We start from the raw sequence: 20,106 nt of genomic DNA on the forward strand, positions 1-20,106 counted from the left end.
ACTTTTTTCCATTGCTTTCCAGAAAGAGTGGAAGGGACAGAGAGAGAGAAACATCGACGTGAGAGACATATTGACTAACTGCTCCCACATGCACCCCGACCGACCAGGGCTGGGGATCGTGTGTGTAACTGAAGCACGTGCCCTTGGCCAAAATTGAACCGGGGAACCTTCAGTCCGCAGGCCGACACACTAACCACTGAGCCAAACCTGCTAGGGCTAATAAAATCTTTACCAAAGACATTCTTTCTATACGTACATTTAAAAAATTTTTTTAAATTGATCTGAGAAAGAGAGAAACATCGATGTGAGAGAAGCATCGATCAGCTGCCTCCTGCGCGAACCCTGAACCCTTAACCGTTTGGTGTACGTGACGATGCTCCAACCAACTGAACCACATCAGCCATGGCTATACATACAGTTTTGGGACATACATACCTCTTTACATAGCATCTGTCACCCCCCCCCCCAGTTGTTGAGCTTTGTTTTGCAGGAGAGGATAAGGAGAGGAAAGAAAGGGATCCTAGAATTATGTAAGATAATGTTGTACAGTTAGGCTAGTAAAAAGGTTTTTATATACATTTCTACTTAAGAATTAATAGACAATAGGAATGTTTCATCTATGTAAGATTTAAGAGGAAAAAACCCAAATTTATAAAATACCTCCCACCAACATCTCAGAAAAGATTAGTTTGCAGGTATATACTCTGAGAGACAGTATTATCTTTTCTCTGAAATTCTTTTTTGAGAAAGTTTAATTTTCACGAAAGGTGTACAGAATTAACCGAAGAAAAGCTTCTCTAAGAGGGCCCTCTAGTGGAAGAAGTCAGAATTGTTCACAGAATTTATTCAATAGCATGTACACAAGAAATTATTATATTTTTGTTTAAAATATTACAGATGTCCCTTTTTCTCCCCCATGATCCATTCCACCCCATCCCATCCCCTCCCCAGTCCCTCTCCCCACCACTGTCCGTGTCCTTGGGTTGTGCATATGTGCATATAAATTCTTTGGTTACTCTCTCCCCGTTCACCCACCCGCCCTCCTCCATCCCTCTGACATTCGTCAGTCTCATCTATGCTTCCATGTCATTCAATCTATTCTGTTCATCAGTTTATTAAGTTCTTTAGATTCCACATATAAGTGAGATCATGTGATGTTTGTCTTTCTCTGCCTGGCTTATTTCACTTACCATAATTTTCTCCAGGTCCATCCATACTGTCCCAGAGGGTACAAGGTTCTTCTTCTTTACAGCTGCATAGTATTCTATGGTGTAAATGTCTCACAGCTTTTTTATCCACTCACCTACTGATGGGCACTGAGGCTGTCTCTAGATCTTAGCTATTGCAAACTGCACTGCAATGAACATAGGGGCGCATGTATTCTTTCTGATTAGTGTTTCAGGATTCTTAGGATACATTCCCAGAAGTGGGATCACTGGGTCAAAAGGCAGCTCCATTTTTAATTTTTTGAGGAACCTCCTTACTGTTTTCCATAGTGGCTGCACCAGTCTGCATTCCCACCAGCAGTGTACTAGGGCTACCCTTTCTTTACACCCTCGACAGCACGTCGTTTGTTGATGGCAGCCATTCTGACAGGTGTGAAGTGATACCTCATTGTGGTTTTAATTTGCATCTCTCTGATGATTAGCGACGTTGACCATTTTCTCATGTGACTCTTGGCCATCCGTATGTCCTCTTTGGAGAAGTGTCTATTCAGGTCCTTTACCCATTTCTTAATTGGGTTGTCTTCCTCTTGCTGAGTAGTATGAGTTTTTTGTAAGCTTTGGAAATTAGCCCCTTATCAGATACATCCTTGGCAAATATGTTTTCCCAGGCCGTGGGGTTCCTTTGTATTTTGAGGTTGTTTTCTTTTGCTGTGCAGAAGCTTTTTAGTTTGATGTAGTCCCATGTGTTTATTTTTTCTTTTGTTTCTCTTGCCCTAGATGTATCAGTGAAAATTCCACTATGTGGGATGTCTGTGACTTTATTGCCTAAGTTTTCTTCCAGGATTTTTATGGTTTTGTGACTTACATTTAAGTCTTTTATCCATTTTGAGTTTATTTTTGTGTATGGTGAAAGTTGGTGGTCTAGTTTCATTTTTTTGTATGTAGCTGTCCAATTTTCCCAGCACCACTTATTGATTGACGAGACTGTCTTTACTCCATTGGATCCTCTTGACTCCTTTGACAAATATTAACTGACCATAATGGCGTGGGCCTATTTCTGGGGTCTCTGTTCTGTTCCATTGATCTATAAGCCTGTTGTTGTACCAATACCAGGCCGTTTTGATTACAGTGGCTTCGTAACACAGTTTGAAGTCCGGTAATGTGATCCCTCCCACTCTGTTCTTTTTTCTTAAGATGGCTGCAGCTATTTGGGGTCTTTTTTGGTTCCATATAAATTTTTGAAATGTCTGTTCTAGATCTGTGAAATATGCTGTTGGTATTTTAATAGGAATTGCATTGAATTTATAAATTGCTTTGGGTAGTATGGACATTTTAATGATAATAATTCTTCCATTCCATGAGCATGGTATATACTCTTCCACTTGTTTATATCTTCTTCTGTTTCTTTTTTCAGTGTCCCATAGTTTTCCAAGTACAGGTCTTTTCCATTTTGGTTAAGTTTATTCCTCGGTATCTTATTTTTTTAGTTGCAATGGTATACATGAAATTATTTAACACAGTAATTCTATCTAATAACTTACTAAAATAAGAGTCCAACAGAGTGACACCTATTTTCTATGTGAAAGGAACCAAACTAAATTCTAGGTAGCATGAACTTTGAACTTTTACTAAAACACTAGTTGTAAATTAAAACATTTCTTCCTCAATTTTCCTTGAATACAAATACAAACACCAAATTTCATTCCAATTTAAATGGCTGCAAAGTCAAATGTTATCTATAAGTTTTAATACATATAAGCTAAGACAGAATACATATTACAACAAAGTAATGGCAATAATACTATTTACCTTATTAAATAATCCCCTCCCCACCAATGTATCTCATTTAAAAATGTCTCCTCTGAATTTTTTTTTTTTGTGGGAGAGTGCTAAGCAGGTAGGCAGAGGACAGAACATTAGATAAAGCACAGAATTTAGTATTATGATGAACAAATAAACTAATTTCCAAATCTTTAACTTATATTGATCCTGCTGTAAACTGATACTTTTAAGAAAAAATTGGCTTCATGCTAGGCAGCACACTAAGCACTTGAATATATATTATTAATTTGAATACCACAATATCCCTGCAAGTCAGGTAGGTATATTTATGGCTGAAGATAACAGGCTTGGAGTGGTTAGGAAACCTGCCCGAGGTAAAAAACCAAGCAATAGGTATATCCATCTGTCCATTTCCATATCTGGATTCATATGCAATCACTTCACTAACTTGTCCTAAAAATATTTCAGAAGGTGGTGGCATAATTACCAGACAGAGGCTCACAACCATTTGCCCTTCTCTGGGGATGTTTTGTAGGTCTGGAACCCTGCTTCCCTATTTGCCTTCCAACAATTTGGGGAAGTATCAAACTTGAGGGTGGTGGTTAGCTATCCCTGAGTTCCAACAAGGGTGACAACCCCTCCTGAAATTTTTTGTCAATTTTCTTTTGTAAACTTGTTTCCAGGATCAAAGTAAAGGACAAAACCAGAAGTGGTAACAATGGTTCCTTAGTGCAATCTGCCAGGTATTCAAAGGGACAAGTAGAAAAAAAATTATCTCTCTTTGTTTCAAATGAAGTAGGACAGCAAGAAGAAGGGTAAGAGCATGCATGAGTGAATGACAGCAAACATGAGAAGAAAAAAAGAACAAATAAGAGAAAAAGTAAACTACACACACTTAAACTCTATTACATATTCTTTCACTATTATTCCTGACTATTTAAAATGTACTTAGTGATTATGGTCAGTCAGTAACAAATTTATTAAGTACACACTGTAAAAAAAATAAAATAAAAATAAAGCAACTTTACAATAGGGTTTGTTAAACAATTATAAATAAAAAACATGAAATAATTATCAGATCAACACATGAAAAAGGGAAGCAGAATGGTACAAAATACTGCTGAGGAAAAACAAAGTCAGGGGCCAAGTAAGATTAGTACAGAAAAACCTGTCTAGGGTGTGCATGTGTGGGGGTAAAAAGTGGAGAACTCAGTGGGTATTATTTCCAGGTAACAAAATCTAGAGGGACAAGCAGCTAAGGTTATTTCTCCTGACAGTATAATGTGGCCATCTTTGTAAAAAAATTAGTGACTCAAAGACTGAAAACAAAACCTCCTCCCAAGAAACTTTCCTACTCTCCAGAGTAGTCAGTTCCATTCAAAATATTAGTATTTCTGCTACTACTAACAAAATGGATCATAAGAGAACACTATCATTCTGCACATAGTCTTAGTACATCTATGTGAACAAAGGCTGTTGAAAATATATCATGAGGGAGGTTCAAGTCTGGGAGAATGCTTACTACACCACCATCATGATTTTATGATGCTTCTGTAAACATGACACAAACCCATAATTTTCTTAAGTTCTTATTAAAACTTAATTCAAAAACAAAACCTCAGGCACCAGGGTCAAATATTGTATGACTTGTCTTAAAGCTCCATGTAGTATTGCACAATGGGTCAATTTCTTCATGAAATCTCTTCTTACTGAACAACTAGGTTCATAGGCTCAATAAATCAAGCATGGGCTCTACAAATCTTTACCAACAGAACACACGATGGGCAGATGACTTCCTCCACACTCCCATGAAATGAACACTGATGAGGCCCTCCTTTGGTAGGTAGTTTCATATCTAGCCCACCCTCCCCCTGCCCCCTTCCAGTTTGGGTACTATAGCTTTGGTTTCTTTTATTTGCTGTATCCCCTCTATATATGTATTCAGAATGACTACTGCTACTCCTACTGCCCCCCTGCCTTTTTTTTTTTTTTAATGAGGGAAGGAACTTTTCCATTTCCCAAGCCTCTGGCTTTGCTCAAAGTGAACTAATTCTAGCACATCAAACCTGACCTAAATGTGTTTGTGTTTGCCTACTCTAAGATGCTTATTTGCTAGCAAAATTCTCATTTTTTGCTCCAGTTTCTTCTAGCCATAAGCTTTTTCAGGAAGCCAGAGAGTCTGAAAAAGCTGGCTTCAGAATAATGAAGCTCCTATTCCACTTTCATTTACTCTTTCCATTCATCTGTACAGTCCTATGTGTTTAACCTATCTTTCCACAAAAAGATACTGCTGTAAGTTCACTTTTACACAACAGGTACGTTTGCGAAAAGTTAAGTGTAAAGTGAATCATATACAGACTACTGCCAGAGAGGAGTGGAATCTGAGAAAGTAGAAGAATGGGTGGGGAAGGGTACAAGGGGACTTCGAATACATGAAAAGTTTTAAAAATCTGCAACAAATATGGCAAAATGTAACATTTGTTTAACAGGAATAGTGGACACGTGGATATTGTTACTCTTCCTACTCTTATATACAATTAAAATTTCATACTTAGAAATATAAAAGACCTCAATGAAACAAATAAAAATCCTAATGTTAAGTTTTTCTTAACATTTTTCCAGTTTTGAAGTATAATTGATGAATAAACTGTACATTTTAAAGTGTACAACTTGCTGAGTTTTGACATGTACATCAGTGGAACCATCACCACCATGATAATGAACATATCTATCACCTTCAGCAGCTTTATACCTCTCTGTAATCCATCCCACTGTACCTTCCCCAGGCAACCACTGATTTATTTCTGTCACTAGGCATTGCAGTTTGTAGAATTTCATATAAATGGAATCATCTAGTTTTTTAGACTGGCTTCTTTCACTAAGCATAATTGAAATCCATCACGTTTTATGTATCAGTAATTCACTCCTTTTTATGGCTGAGTAATAGTCCATTGTGGATATACTGTAATTTGTTTGCTCTATTCATGTACCAGTCTCTCATGGACATATGCTCTCATTTCTCTTGGGTAAACACTAGGAGAGGACTGGCTGGATTATATGGCAGGTATATGTTTAGCATTTAAGAATCTCTCAAATGGTTTTACAAAGTGATTATACCCTTTAAATCTCTACCAGTAATATATGCAAGTTCCAGCTGCTGCACATCACCACCAGCACTTTAGTATGCTCAGTCTTAAAATTTTAGTCATTCTAGTGGGTCTGTGGTGTTAGCTCATTATGGCTTTAATTCACACTTCCCACTAACTAATAAGATTGGGAATCTTTTCATGTGCTTATTTGCTAACTGTATACTTTCTTTAGTGAAGTGTATGCTTAAATCTTTTGCCCATTTTTTGAATTGGGTTACTGTTTTCTTTGTATTGATAAATGTAAGAGTTCTCTTTTTGTTTTATTAATCCTCACCTGAGGATATTTTTTCCATTGATTTTTAGAATGTGGGGGGGGAGGGAGGACGAGAGAGAGAGAGAGAAGAGAAACATCGATGTAAGAGAGACACATCGATTGGCTGCCTACTGCATGCATCAAACCTGCAACCTAGGTATGTGCCCTTGACCTGGCCGATGCTCTAACTACTGAGGCCACACCAGCCAGGGCAGAGTTCTTTTTATAGTATCCATCAGAGGTTAGCAAACTTTTTCTATACAGAGCCAGTAAGGAAATAGTTTAGGTTTTGAAGTCTGCATATAGCCTATCACATAATCTTCAGTTTTAACCCTTTAAAAACGTCAAAACTATTCTTAGCTTGCCGGAAACTTTACATAAACAGATCTTAGGATAGATTTAGCCCATAGTAATAGCTCTTCACCTAGATACAAGTCCTTTGTCAGGTGTATGTTTTGCAAATATATTCTCCCAATCAGTAGCCTGCCTTTTCTTAACGGCACCTATTGAAGATCAAGTTTTAAATTTTTATAGAGTACAACCGCAGATGCCTTTTGTGTTCTATTTTGCCAAATCTTAGGTCACTTAAGATTTTCTCTTATGTTTTCTTCAAGTTTTATAGATTTAGTTCTTACATTTAAGTCTATGACCCATTTGTATAAACATGGTATAAGGTAAGGGTTATGTTTCACTTTTTGCATATTCAGCACCATTTGTTAATTATTCTTTCTCCATTGAATTGTCTTGGTATCTTTGCAAAACAACAACTGACTGTATATATTTGAATCTATCTCTGGATTCTCTACTCTTTCCCATATCTATTTTATAGCAATATAATAATGCCTTCACTATTGTAGTTTTATAATAAGTCTTAAAATTAGGTGGTGCCATTCAAATTGCTTTTTCAGTTTTTCTCTAAGTCCACTGCATTTTAGAATGAGTTTGCAATTTTCTAAAAACTAAAATCCCTGCTGGGAATTGTAATGAATCTGTAGATTTAGGGGAGAATTGACATTTGAACAAATCCCGAATCTTTGATCTATGATCACAATCAATCTCTCCATTTACTTAAGTCCTATTTTAACTTGTCAACACAGTTTTATAGTTTTCAGTATACAGTTCTTGTAAATATGTCCTTAAGTACTTCATATTTTTGATGCAATTAATATACAGTATTATTTTTTAAATTATAATTTCCAATTATTAGTTGCTAATATATGGAGCCACAAATGATTTCTGTACACTAAACTTAAATTCTGCAACCTTGCTAAATTCACTATATTTCCTGGAAACTGGTAGTTTTACAGCAGTGGATCTGAAATGGGGGTATATTTGTTCCCCAGGGTACATCTGGCAATATCTGGAGACATTTTTAACTGTCATAACTGGGGTTTGAGGGAGTATTACTGGCATCTAGCAAGTAGAGATCAGGGATACTGCTAAACATCTTACAATGCTAAAAAGACCCCCCACAAAAAGAATTACCTAGTCCAAAATGTTTACCATGCTGAGGCTGAGAAACCCTGTTCTAGAGGCTTAATCAAAATGACATTTAATTTTTCACAATATTAATTCATAGGTGGTGTTGTGTCCTTCCAAGGGGATACACATAAATATCTGGCTATCTTTTTTGTCATGTTAGCAGACCAGCTACAAAGTAGTAACAGTCTAATACGACAATTCCTTCTGCATTTATTATCTAAATTGCTTCTATAAAGAGAAATTTCCTTTCGTAATTTACTTCTGGTAAAGAGAAACTTCTCATCACTTTTGTTCCCATCATCACTCGCAGCTGTTTGTCTTCCTTTCACACTGGAAAGGAAGGATGAATGCTAATTCTTCCTTTGCCATTTTTCAAAATGAGCTAGCTCCCTAATATCCTCCAAAGGGTAAACAATATTATTTTTTAAAAGTATTATGAATTCACAGATTTTGAAGTGTTTCAATCTATTATCTCTTCATCTATGGCCAGTAGGAGATTCTTCATTGTTAGCTCCCAAGTCAAGTCATCTTTAATAACTTCTCTGCTTTCTGGTACGACAATACAGTTGAGGTTAATCTCATACATTTCTCCAATGGCCGATTTTTGTGTCGAACGGTACTCAGAGGCCCAAATCTGGGTCTTTTCAATAGACAGATCTAGGAAATTTTTTTTTCTTTTGGAGAAAATATACTGAGTTCATTAATTCAACTTAAATATCTCAAGGTTTTTAATACTTCGTTTTATCTGAATCTCTATTCTCTTATGCTGAAAATCCTATTGACAGTAACATAATCCCTTATTTACTTTATCCTAAAACATAGTATTTTCAGAATAATATTATAAATATTACATAACTGAAAACAGTACAAGATTTTTTAATAGTTCCTTTTGTCCTTAATATCAAATTTCTGTGTTTTAAGTCGATTAAAATACCTTTTCTTTGTGAGGTTATACTGCGAAGTTAAAACACAGTTAGAGGCCTGGCCGGGTGGCTCCGCTGGTTGGCGCAATGACCCACACACCAACAGGCCGTGGATTCCTGGTCAGGGCACATACCCAGGTTGTGGGTTTAATCCCCAGGTAGGGTGAGTATGGGGGGCAACTGACAGATTTTTCTCTCAAAAAAATCAGTAAACATATCTTCAGGTGAGGGGAAATAAAAGGTTCATTATAGTTTTATTTAGCTTTTGCTAAGTCTGTCTCATCCCGTATGTCTCTTCGTTTGACTAGTAGTAATTTGTGTTCTTCATAATAAAACTATAATCATAAGTATGACATTTTCTTGAGTTCTGTGAGTCATTCTAGTGAACTATTGAAACTGAGGTCATGAGAACACTCCAATTTGTAGCCAGTTGGTCAGAACTGCAAGTTGCCCAAGGACCCCTGAACTTGCAGCTGGTTTGTAAAGTAAGGGCAACCTTGTTGGGGACTGTGCCCATAATTTATACATTCTGATGGCAACTCTGGGTGGTTAATATGAGAATAAAATGTAGTACACCAAATAACAGGGATACCCTGAAACTTGGGTTTGTTGGTATATGGACTGGAGGCTCAAAAACCATGCCAGGTCACTATCATTTTGTCACCAGCTTTTCCTTAAGTTAACTTAGCGTGCAGGGGAGGAAATGCAATATACTATTTCAATTTTTATCATCACTTCACAGTTACAGGAGATTAAATTGCCAAGGTTATATACTACCACTCTTAGTATTGATTAGAACTCCTCTGCAGTGTACTATATGAAACGTGCAAACTGCAATTAAAGCTATTAGTTGCTGCTTCCTAATAGTCATGACTATAATTTATAATTTAATAAGAAAGGAGACAGGAGACTTCAGTTTTCAAGTGACTAAATCAGATATTCTGATTTCTCTTTTATGATTATCACCACCCCCTACCACAATCAAATAACAAAACGCATAGTACAAAGTATTTCAAATATTGCTTCTGTATCAGCAGAATGCATCAAATTTGTAAATTAAACACACAAACTGCATACTGAAATATTGATATATATTGTTTTCAAACAGGTCTGAAGCTAGAACCCCAAAATAAAAAAATAAAAGCAAAACTTTTACCTCTTTGAGACGTAGTTGTGATGATGTAGCCATATAATCTGATTCTAATTTGTTCTTCTCAGAGATCACTGTAGTATTTTGAAGAATTAAATCTACTTTTTGTATATGCAAAGAAGTGCAAATCTAGGAACAAAAACCCATAAGAGTTTGTTTTATTATTGTACTGTTTTTCTTTATTGCAAAATTATAAACCGTAAAAAACTTTTCATCTAATGTGACTTTCTCAAATAATTTTTATAACTATTTTTACAAGAGAATTTTTAAGTTTTCCTGTGTATTTATAATTTAGCCTGGGTGCTATTAACTAACTTATTGACCTATAATGAAAAATGTCAAATAAAGAAAGTTAAAATTATTGCTAAAAATCTCTCACTAAGATTTTACTGTCTTATCTACCTGCTATAAAAAAATGACTAAAATTAAGAAAATGCCTTACCTTTATTAGGTTTGTTAATTCGGTAACAAGTTTTGCTTTTTGAACATTTATTTCTTTGATTCTGGTACTTGCTTTTCGCTCTTCCTCTTCAAGATTGCAAGTATCCTGTTCCATCAGCTTTAAACTGTATGAAACGTATAATGATGTAGAAATCAAAGTAATACACAAGGACTGAGCCCAAAATCTAGGTCCCCTGCTGTTTTATGAGCTATTTAGCAATGCTACCCAGATGTCTAAACCACTAGCTTCTAGATTAAACAATCATTTTATACAACTGTTCAGGATAAAGTATTTGTTGAGATATATACAGGGTGAGGCAAAAGCAGTTTACAGCAGTTTGTATGGAAAATAATGCAATATAAAAGTATTTGTTGAGATATATACAGGGTGGGGCAAAAACAGTTTACAGCTGTTTGTATGGAAAATAATTCAATAATTAATAAAGGATAATTCAATAATAAACAGTTTCACATACAACTGTAAACTTACTTTTACCATACCCTGTATTATGTGTCCAGTGTAATCTAGGTAATGCTAGTGCTAACGGTACAGGATCTCGAGTCACAAAGACGGATCTGAATTTGCTCCTTGCCACTAATGAGCTGTATAACTGGACAAGTTACTCTTCTGGGCTTCAGTTTCATCATCTAAAAATTAAAAATCATAATAGTACCCCCCCTCCTATAGGACTGTGGTAAAGATGTAAACTATGTAACACACTTAGTACAGTGCCTGGCCCATAACTGACTGATACATATTAGTTGTTATTCTTGTTTTTAATATTGTTTGTAAACACAGTCCCTTCCCTTAAGGAGCTTAATTGGGGGAGGGGAAGGGGATTATGATGAATAGGTTAAAAAAAAACCCTAATGAAAACATAATACAACAATCCTAAAAGTTAATACTTTGCTCTTTAAGATGAAGAATTGAAAGCTCAGAAGTTAATTAAGTTAACTATTAAGTCACAGATATTAGTGGTGCGATGCATCTGGCACCCAAGTCTAAATTCCTTGCCCTACCCTATGTTGCCATTAGGGAATGAGGCAAGAACAAAAGATGGAAGCAGTAACAAACCAGAATGAGTTCAGTGGAGTCAGAGAGACCTGAGGGTGCGGAGGAGAGTGCTGGGAGGGGAGGGGGATGAGTCAGAATGGGGAGAGTGAAACAAGATTTTGAAAAACTTGAAAGCCAGTCTAAGGGACAGCAGTATTTAAGTAAATTTCATGTAGTAATGGCAAGAAACCACAACAGATATTCTTAAATGGGAGTAGAGACGTGAAAAGATAAATTTAACTACAGTATTCTGGAGGCACTGAACGGAGCGGGGACTGGCCAGGGACAAACCACTACCCAGGTCACCACTGTAGTATGCCAAAGTACGTAACTACGTATGAGACAGCAGGCTAGTAATGGGTATGGAAAGTCATTTCACTACAAGAATCAACATTACTTTCTGAGGAGAAAGTTTAGTTATAGACAATACAACAGTCCAATATAGCAGCTGCAGAGTAAAGGTTAAGTGTTTACAGGTGACTGAAGACAGGAATGAAGCAAAGGGTTAAAGTTGAAAAAAGCTTAAAGAAAAAATCTCAAATATGATTCAATTTATGAATGTATTTAGAAACACATACTATATTAGGTCAAGGTAAACATATATACCTGACTCAAGGCAGTGAGCTGTCATTTATTATTAAAAGCTGATTTCATCATTAATATCTGTATCTTTATTCTATAGCCAAGAAGCAAAAACGAGCAACAAAAAGATCTGAGCTACGACATAGTACGATAAGGGAAAAAACTAAGGACAATATTTACTTCCCCTGGTAGTAGGATTAAAGTCTGAGAAAGAAATTAAAAAATGTACTTATGGGAATTATGGTATCACTCCAGGGTAAACTAGTAATATCCCCATACTGCTTTGTGCCCCCAAGCCACACCCCGTGAAATTGGATACAAAATACCTTCCTTGTTTGGAACTAATTTTTTGTTCCAGTTGTCTTTTCTTGTTTTTTCTTTCAAGAAGCTCCTTCTTCTTTTGTCTAAGTTCATTATCTTTGTGTTCTAGATGTTTAGTTCTCTCACGTAAGGCAATCAACCCTGATTCCACTGCTTGCAATTTTCTGTTAATTTCCTATGGGACATTCAAAACTGTTAATATATTTTAAAGAGTCCTAGTTAAAGAATTATAAATCCAGTTAATATTTTTTTCTAATCCTTAAATTTAAAAAACCAACCTTTAGATGTTCTTCTAGGTGTCTTCTTTGCTCTAGATCCACAGTGACTGTGAGAAACTGGGCTACTTTTAGGGATGTGTTACTAGAAATAACTTTATTTGAATAAAAAGAAGTTTTCACCACATACTTTTCTTCTGCTGTATACATTTGTTTTAATCGGGTTTCTTGAATTACCTACAATGTAAAATAAGTATCAGTGCTATATTTAAAAGGACTAAATTAAAAATACAGATCAAATTAATTTTATATCAAAAACATCATCTCTAAAAAAGTGGCTGATACATTTTAGATTATTTTAGATAACATTAAGAAAATTAAGAGAAAACCAAAACTAGCAAAGTTAGCTACATTATAGTTTGCTATACAATCTCTCCCAACTAAGTGTACTTTTGGAGCATTGTTGTATCTACAGAAAAGATACCAGGACTCAGGTACCCATACACTGAACTGTGTTATTTCAGGTAAGTCATTTACTCTCCCTTCCCCTCAGTGATACTGTTCAAAGATACATAATCTTATATTCAATTCCTATATATTTGAGAGAATACTTAATGGAAACAAAAAATACTTTTCAAGGATTTCAGAGACCTTTTTTTGCATTTTGGGGGGATCTTTACTCTCAAGAACTTACACAAGGAGCTTCATAAAGTACATTCTAAACACCATGACATTATAAATATACAGAAACTGATCTAATAAAGAATAAGCTGCTATAACACAGTTTCTTCTAATCTCTAAAAACTTATTACCAATACTCTTATGGCTTGTTACTCTCCAGAAGTTTATAGACTAAGTGAGGAGAGAAGACATATTTAAGCACCCTAAATGCTCAATAATTTGGAATAAGGGAAAGCCTAGAAGAGGTTACCCAAGTTTCATGAAAATAAGCTTTAAATGGAATCTGAATTGACAGAGATGGTGAGGAAAAGGTATTCCCATCAAAAAGGACATCAAGAGTGTCAGCAGACAATTTAACCAAAGGGGAGAATCTTAGAAATGAGTGAAAGAACAATTCCATAAATAGGTTATAATTAAGTCTAAGGAAGAAATATAGCTGTTATTGTCATTATCTAGACATGAAAAAGGATTGCAGATACAAAGACAGGAAGTTTCCTCAACAAAGTTTTATATCTTCTGAAAGATAGTTAAGACAATGTCAGGGACTTTACCAAGTGTCTGAAATACTTCCTGACTTGGCTTTACTGTATATTCACAGGTCTGAGAAGCATCTCATCATAATTTATATACAATATAGCACTGAGTTGGACACTGAAACAATAAAGTATAAGAAACAATCAATGTGTTCAAGGATTTTAAAAATACCATCACCTATATAACAGATTAAGGTTAATGAAAAATATTTGAAAAGATATGAAGGGGAACATAAGAATTAATTTTACTGTCAATTATTTGAATTCCAACGCCATTTCTCTAGTAAAACAGCTCTCTAGGTGATGTAAACAAAATGTTAAAATATTAAAATAATTTAAGTATATAAAAATAATTCAACTTGAAGCACTGTTCAAAAAGCAAAAGGATTTCCCAAGTGCAGTAACCATTCTTTTCTGCTCCAAAGTAAAAATTATGAAAGCCCTTACCAAACTTTCTATAGATTTTTTGGAATAGTAAAGTACTACTACTACCCTCACCTTCAGATAGGCCTACCTGTACCTAAAGTTACAACAGAAATTGGTTTGGTCTATGCATGTGGTCTTGTCCTTTTTTCTAAACACCATAGAATTAAGAACAAAGAGAGGTACACTGGGATAACTATAAACTGGTTGTTAAAAATTTTAAACACATTTCTAATAAATTCGATATTATAAATAACAAGTTAGGTCTGTAATTGAGTCCTAGATGCTTACAAATGGTATTAATAGGGCCACTTGGTATTATGGAAAAACATGTTTTAGAAGAGATTTCTTCCCTGTTTCTGCCTGTGATACAAACAAATGTGGTTTGGAGCCTTGGAGATTACTTGTAAGAAGACAATTCTAAGCAGTTAGCAGAATATAGGAACTATAGTTCCTTGAGAAACCTGTACGATCTTATTAACCAATATTACCCAAATAAATAAATTTCAGTTAGTTAAAAATAAAAAGGAGCTGAATATACTGAGTCAGGAAAATGAGATCCTATTAAGGATGGTCACTGATATGAGGTAATCTTAAGTGGAAGCTTTAAGAAGGGGAGGTTTTAAAAAAACATTTTTATATCGCAGCCTACCATCCTGAAGTATGTATCTGAAAGATAATCTAGAATACAAGAATTTAAATGATTAAACCATTAATGTAATGTTTAAATGCAGGTCTCTGTCAAGCAAGGCACAATCAGGTAAGAGTGCCAGGTATTTCTTTTCAGATTTTAACTTTTTCAGTTATCCTATAGGTGTTAGTATTTATTTACTCTAGGTAACTCCACATCACTCCTGTCATAAAGTATTAGTCAACAGTCACTGTTTTATATTAGAAAAACCAAATACAAAGATAATTTCTATGTGGTTAAAAACAACAGAATGATAAGCTTCTTTAAATTTCTTATTTTTTCCTAATTATAAGCTAAGGAATTTTTTAAAAAACTACTGATTTAGTACTTTCTTACCCGTTCAATTCTTTCTCTGGTTCTTTCAGTTCCTACTGGAACTTCATGAATATGGTACTGGCTGCAAAGGTAACTCATGACAGGAGCAGGTGCATCAAATAACTCTCGCAAGTAAGAGAAAAATCCATATTGTCTGAAAGGAAAAGCATCTATTAGATTTTTCTTCTTAAAATACCATTTTAAAAAATCTGATGGTTGACAAGTGGCCAATAAAATAAGAAAAAGTATTTTTTTGGTATATTTTAAAATTACTTAAGATTAAATGATTAATATTGAAATTTATTTCCTTGTCAAGGTTTAATTTTTATGTATTTATGATTATAAGCTATTAATCTGTTCTTTTGTCATTTCTTCCATTGCTTTTATATTTAGAATGTCAACTTACATGCAGAGTTAAAGTATTTACTGATAGCTGTTTTATAATTGCAATTTTTCCATTTAGTCCTCTGGAAATTATTTTTGCATTATTAAGTGATGATTTATCAATTTGTTTTCCCAATAATTAACCAAATGTTTTGGTTTGTTTTTTAAAATATACCTTTTATTGATTCCAGAGAGAGGAAAGAAGAGGGGTAGAGAGAGAGAGAAACATCAATGATGAGAGAGTCACTGACTGGCTGCCTCCTGCACGCCCCTGACTGGGGATCAAACCCACAGCCCAGGCATGTGCCCTGACTGGGAACCAAACTGTCTCCTGGATCCTGGAGCCATGCCTGGCTGGGTGGGATTTTTAATTAAATAGTCCAATATTATTCCAATGACTTAAAACATCACCATAATATACTAACTATACCATAGTCTGTTCCTGGGCCTAGATTTTTCCTTATTTTGCACTTAAGTAGAGATCCTAAAAGGAAATAATACTGCCTATAACAAACATTTATGTAACAAAAAGATAATTAAAATATATTAAACAGGTAAATGACTACTCAATATTTTCAAGACTTACTTTAGTTCATTTAGAGATCTTGAAGGTGCTCTATCTGCATATGAATTCCTGGGAGCAATAACAGCATTCACTCTCAATTTCTTATTGTCACGAACCTAAATATAAAAAAAGAAAATATTTAAATTACCATCTACTCTCAATTAATATTATTTTTAGTTACCATATTCCTTCTGGCATTCCTGTGATGATAAGCAATTCGAACAATGACAGAATATTTAATGGTACTTACAATAAAAATTTTTAGTATGATACTGATATTGTAGTTATGTGTTCTTACAAAAAGAGTTCATTTCTTTTATCATTTTCACTGATAAATTCTATGAAACAGTTAAGAAAGCAATGATACCAGCACTCTTTCAGAAAAGAGGACAGAACATTTTTCAAGTCATTTTATGATACCAGCATAATCTTGATTACAAAACCTGACAAAAACATTACAATACCCCTCCTAAATATACATGCAAAAATCCTTAACAAAATAGTAGTAAACAGAATCCAGCAGTGTATGAACAGTATACATGACCAAGTGTTTTATCCCAGGATGTAAGGTTGATGTAGCATTAAAAAATCAACCAGTCTGCCCTGGCTGGGGTGAATAGATCGCTGTCCCCATACACCAAGGTTGTGGGTTCTATCCCTGGTGAAGGCATATACAAGAATCAACCAATCTAATTTATTGTATTAATAGAATACTAAGTACAAAAGCCATATGATCATCTCAGTAGATGGAGAAAGAACGCTTGACAAAATTCAATATCCATTCATGGTAAAAATATTTAAACTAGGACTAGAAAGAAACTTCTTCAAACTTGATAAAGGGCATCTATGATAAATGTACAGCAGACATAGTACTTAGAGGGAAAGCACTCTGTGTTTTACCATTAAGTCTGGGAACAAGCAAGGATGTCTAATTTTACCATTTCTCTTCAACACTGTCCTGAGGCACTAGACAATGTAGTGAAGCACAATGTAGTAAAAGAATTCCAGGACCAGATGGCTTCACTGGGGAATTCTACCAAACATTCAAAGAAGATTTAATACCTGTCATCCTCAAACTCTTCCAAAAAATTAAAGAGAGAATGTTCCCTAACTCATTTAATGAGGTCTACATTACCGATACCAAAGCCAGGCAAGGACAACACACACACACAAAATTACAGGCCAATATCTTTGATGATCATAGAAGCAAAAATCCTCAACAAAATACTTACAAATCTAATACAAGAATACATTAAAAAGATAGCACATCACAATCAAGTGGGGTTCATTCCAGGAATGAAAGGATGGTTCAACATTTGCAAATGAATGTGATACACCTTAACAAAATTATAAAAATCATATATCAATAGATACAGAAAAAGCATCTGACAAGATACAACATCCACTTATGATTAAGCACTAAATAAAATGGGTACAGAAGAAAAGTACCTCGCCCAGCCGGGCATGGCTCAGTAGTTGAGCATTGACCTAGGATTCAGGAGATCATAGTTCAATTCCCAGTCGGGGCACATGCCCAGGTTGTGGGCTTGATCCTCAGTTGGGGGCGTGTAGGAGGCAGCCCATCAATGACTCTCATCATTGATGTTTCTCTCCCCCTCTCCCTCCTTCTCCCCCCTCTCTCTCTCTGAGATCAATAAAAATACATATTTTTTACAGGTCAAATATGAAAAACCCTCAGCCAGTATCATAATTAATGATGAAAAACAAAGCTTTTCCTCTAAGATCAGGAACAAGGCAAAGATGCCCACTCTCACCACTGATATTCAACATAGTACTATAGAAGTTCTAGCCAGAGCAGTCAGACAAGAGAAAAAAAATAAAAGGAGTACAATTGTGAATAAAGAAGAAAACTTCACTATTTGCAGATGACATGATTCTATACATAGAAAACCCTAAAGACTCCACCAAGAGATTATTGTTAACAATAAACAAACACAGTAAAAAGTTACAGGATACAAAAATCAATGTGTGAAAATCTGTTGTGTTCCTGTTGTGTCCCTAACAATAATGAAATATCAGAAAAAGAAATGAAGAAAACAATTCCATTTGCAATTGCAACAAAAGGGATGAAATACTTAAGAATAAATTTAACAAAGAAGTGAAGGACCTATACACTGAAAATTACAAGACGTTGTTGAAAAGAAACTGACAAGAACACAAAGAAATGGAAAGATATTTTGTACTCATGCACTGGAAGAAATAACAAACAGCCTTATTACCTAAAGTAATATAAAAATTTAATGCAAGCCCTATAAAATTCCAATGGCATTTTTCAAAGAAGAGGGTAAAATGTATGGTGACTGCAGGACACTAGACTTTGAGTGGTGAGCACACAGTGCAATATACAGATGAGTATAAAGAACTGTAACCAATGTTACTCCAATAAATTTAATTTTAAAAAGTAAAAGACTGAACAAAAACAGGTAAAAAGATCCATTTGTAAAGATAAGACTTTCTACGTAGACAACCCAATGGAATCTACAAGGCTACTACTAGAGTTCAATAAATGAATTCAACAGTGTCACAGGATACAAGGTCAATCAATGTAAAAAAAAAAATTATATGTCTATGCACTAACAATGAACAACTGGAAAATGAAATTTAGAAATCCATTTTTTAATAGTGTCAGAAAACCATAAAATACTTAGGAACACATGTAACAAAAGCTGACCAAGACTTTCGTGCTGAGAAAGACAAAACAATGCTGAGAGAAATTAATGGAGACATGATGGGATGGTGAAATTGAAAAATTTCATGGTGGCACAGATTAGCAATTCTTAAGACTACTTTCACAGAATTCTAGACTTGAACAAATGAATAAATATATTTATGATAGGGGGTTAAGTTTTTCACTGCTACAAAAGTAAATTACAAGTATGCAAAGGAGAAAGACTAGAAGGTACCCTGTTGTGTTGCATTACAAAGGGAAGTATCAGTGTAAACTCATGGTGCACTAATGCTTAAATATAGAAATAAATATAGATATAAGGGTTTGCATGCAAGGACTTAGAAGAAATGAGATACTAGCAGCAATAAACAAACACATCTAGTACAGAGATCTTGGTTACTAAAAGGAAGTAAGGTTCTTTAGGAAAATGGCTGATGGTAAGGCCCAGACTGAGTAAGCTCAAGATGAGTCAACATCTTGTTCTGCCAAAAAGTAAGTAGTGCTCAAAATAGGATCGCAACACATCAACAGAACACAGGAGTCAACTTGAGGTCTCACTGGCCAAATCTGGGACAATGTAAGCATTAAAATAATGATTAGTAATGGATTATCATCCATAAAAAATAAAATTGCATGAGTTTATATGACATAAGTAAATAAATAGAGAAGAAAAAGCTCTTCCTCACAGAATGCTGCTAATAAATATGGAAAAAAATGACTTAGAATCACTGATTCTTAAATTTAGTTTCATGAAGAATAGGATAAAACAGTTTCAAAGTATCTCCACACACTACAAAAAGAAGAATAGTTTTGTATAATACTTGTTTTGAAGACAAATTTGTTCCAAGCAATTGATATATTAGGAAAGCAATACAGGAATTTCACATCTGCTTATGTGCAATTATATCTACAAGAAACACGAGGTTTTCTCTAGGTGAATGCAGGAAACTGCACTCATCTGAACTGAGCTGCGTAGAAATACATGTAATTTGTGCACAAATACACACATACACTCTTCTCAAACATCTACCAGCTACCTCAGGTCACAACATGTGTTATGAGCCACATCCAACCACATTTGGTGTTGCAGGTTTCTATCCAATTTCAGATAAGTGCTTTCAATTGTTTGACCCATTACACAAACACAATTCACAAACTGAACTCTTCCAATGCCTGCTTCCACAAGTCAACTTCAAGTCTTTCTAAAAACAAAGTACCATATTTATTGTATTTGTATACTGCTTGACAATTTAAAATGAGTAAAACTATGCTATCATTTTTTTCCCCCCAAGGGCCTGATGGGTTTC

At 34.9% G+C, this 20,106-nt stretch overlaps 1 protein-coding gene across 3 annotated transcripts in view; it reads right to left on the reverse strand.

Annotated features, from left to right (window-relative positions):
- The window catches only part of SMC5 (structural maintenance of chromosomes 5), a 76,486-nt gene that overhangs the window by 13,251 nt on the left and 43,129 nt on the right, over nucleotides 1-20,106 (reverse strand). For all 3 annotated transcript variants that reach the window (XM_081151256.1, XM_081151255.1, XM_081151254.1), the window contains 6 exons: nucleotides 16,132-16,226; nucleotides 15,183-15,315; nucleotides 12,582-12,755; nucleotides 12,309-12,478; nucleotides 10,348-10,471; nucleotides 9,912-10,034 (listed from right to left, as the gene is read on the reverse strand). In XM_081151256.1, the coding sequence (XP_081007382.1) occupies nucleotides 9,912-10,034; nucleotides 10,348-10,471; nucleotides 12,309-12,478; nucleotides 12,582-12,755; nucleotides 15,183-15,315; nucleotides 16,132-16,226 (819 nt within the window). The remainder of the gene's footprint in view (nucleotides 1-9,911; nucleotides 10,035-10,347; nucleotides 10,472-12,308; nucleotides 12,479-12,581; nucleotides 12,756-15,182; nucleotides 15,316-16,131; nucleotides 16,227-20,106) is intronic.

This window comes from Miniopterus schreibersii (assembly GCF_964146895.1).
Source record: "Miniopterus schreibersii genome assembly, chromosome: 11".
NCBI lineage: Eukaryota > Metazoa > Chordata > Mammalia > Chiroptera > Miniopteridae > Miniopterus > Miniopterus schreibersii.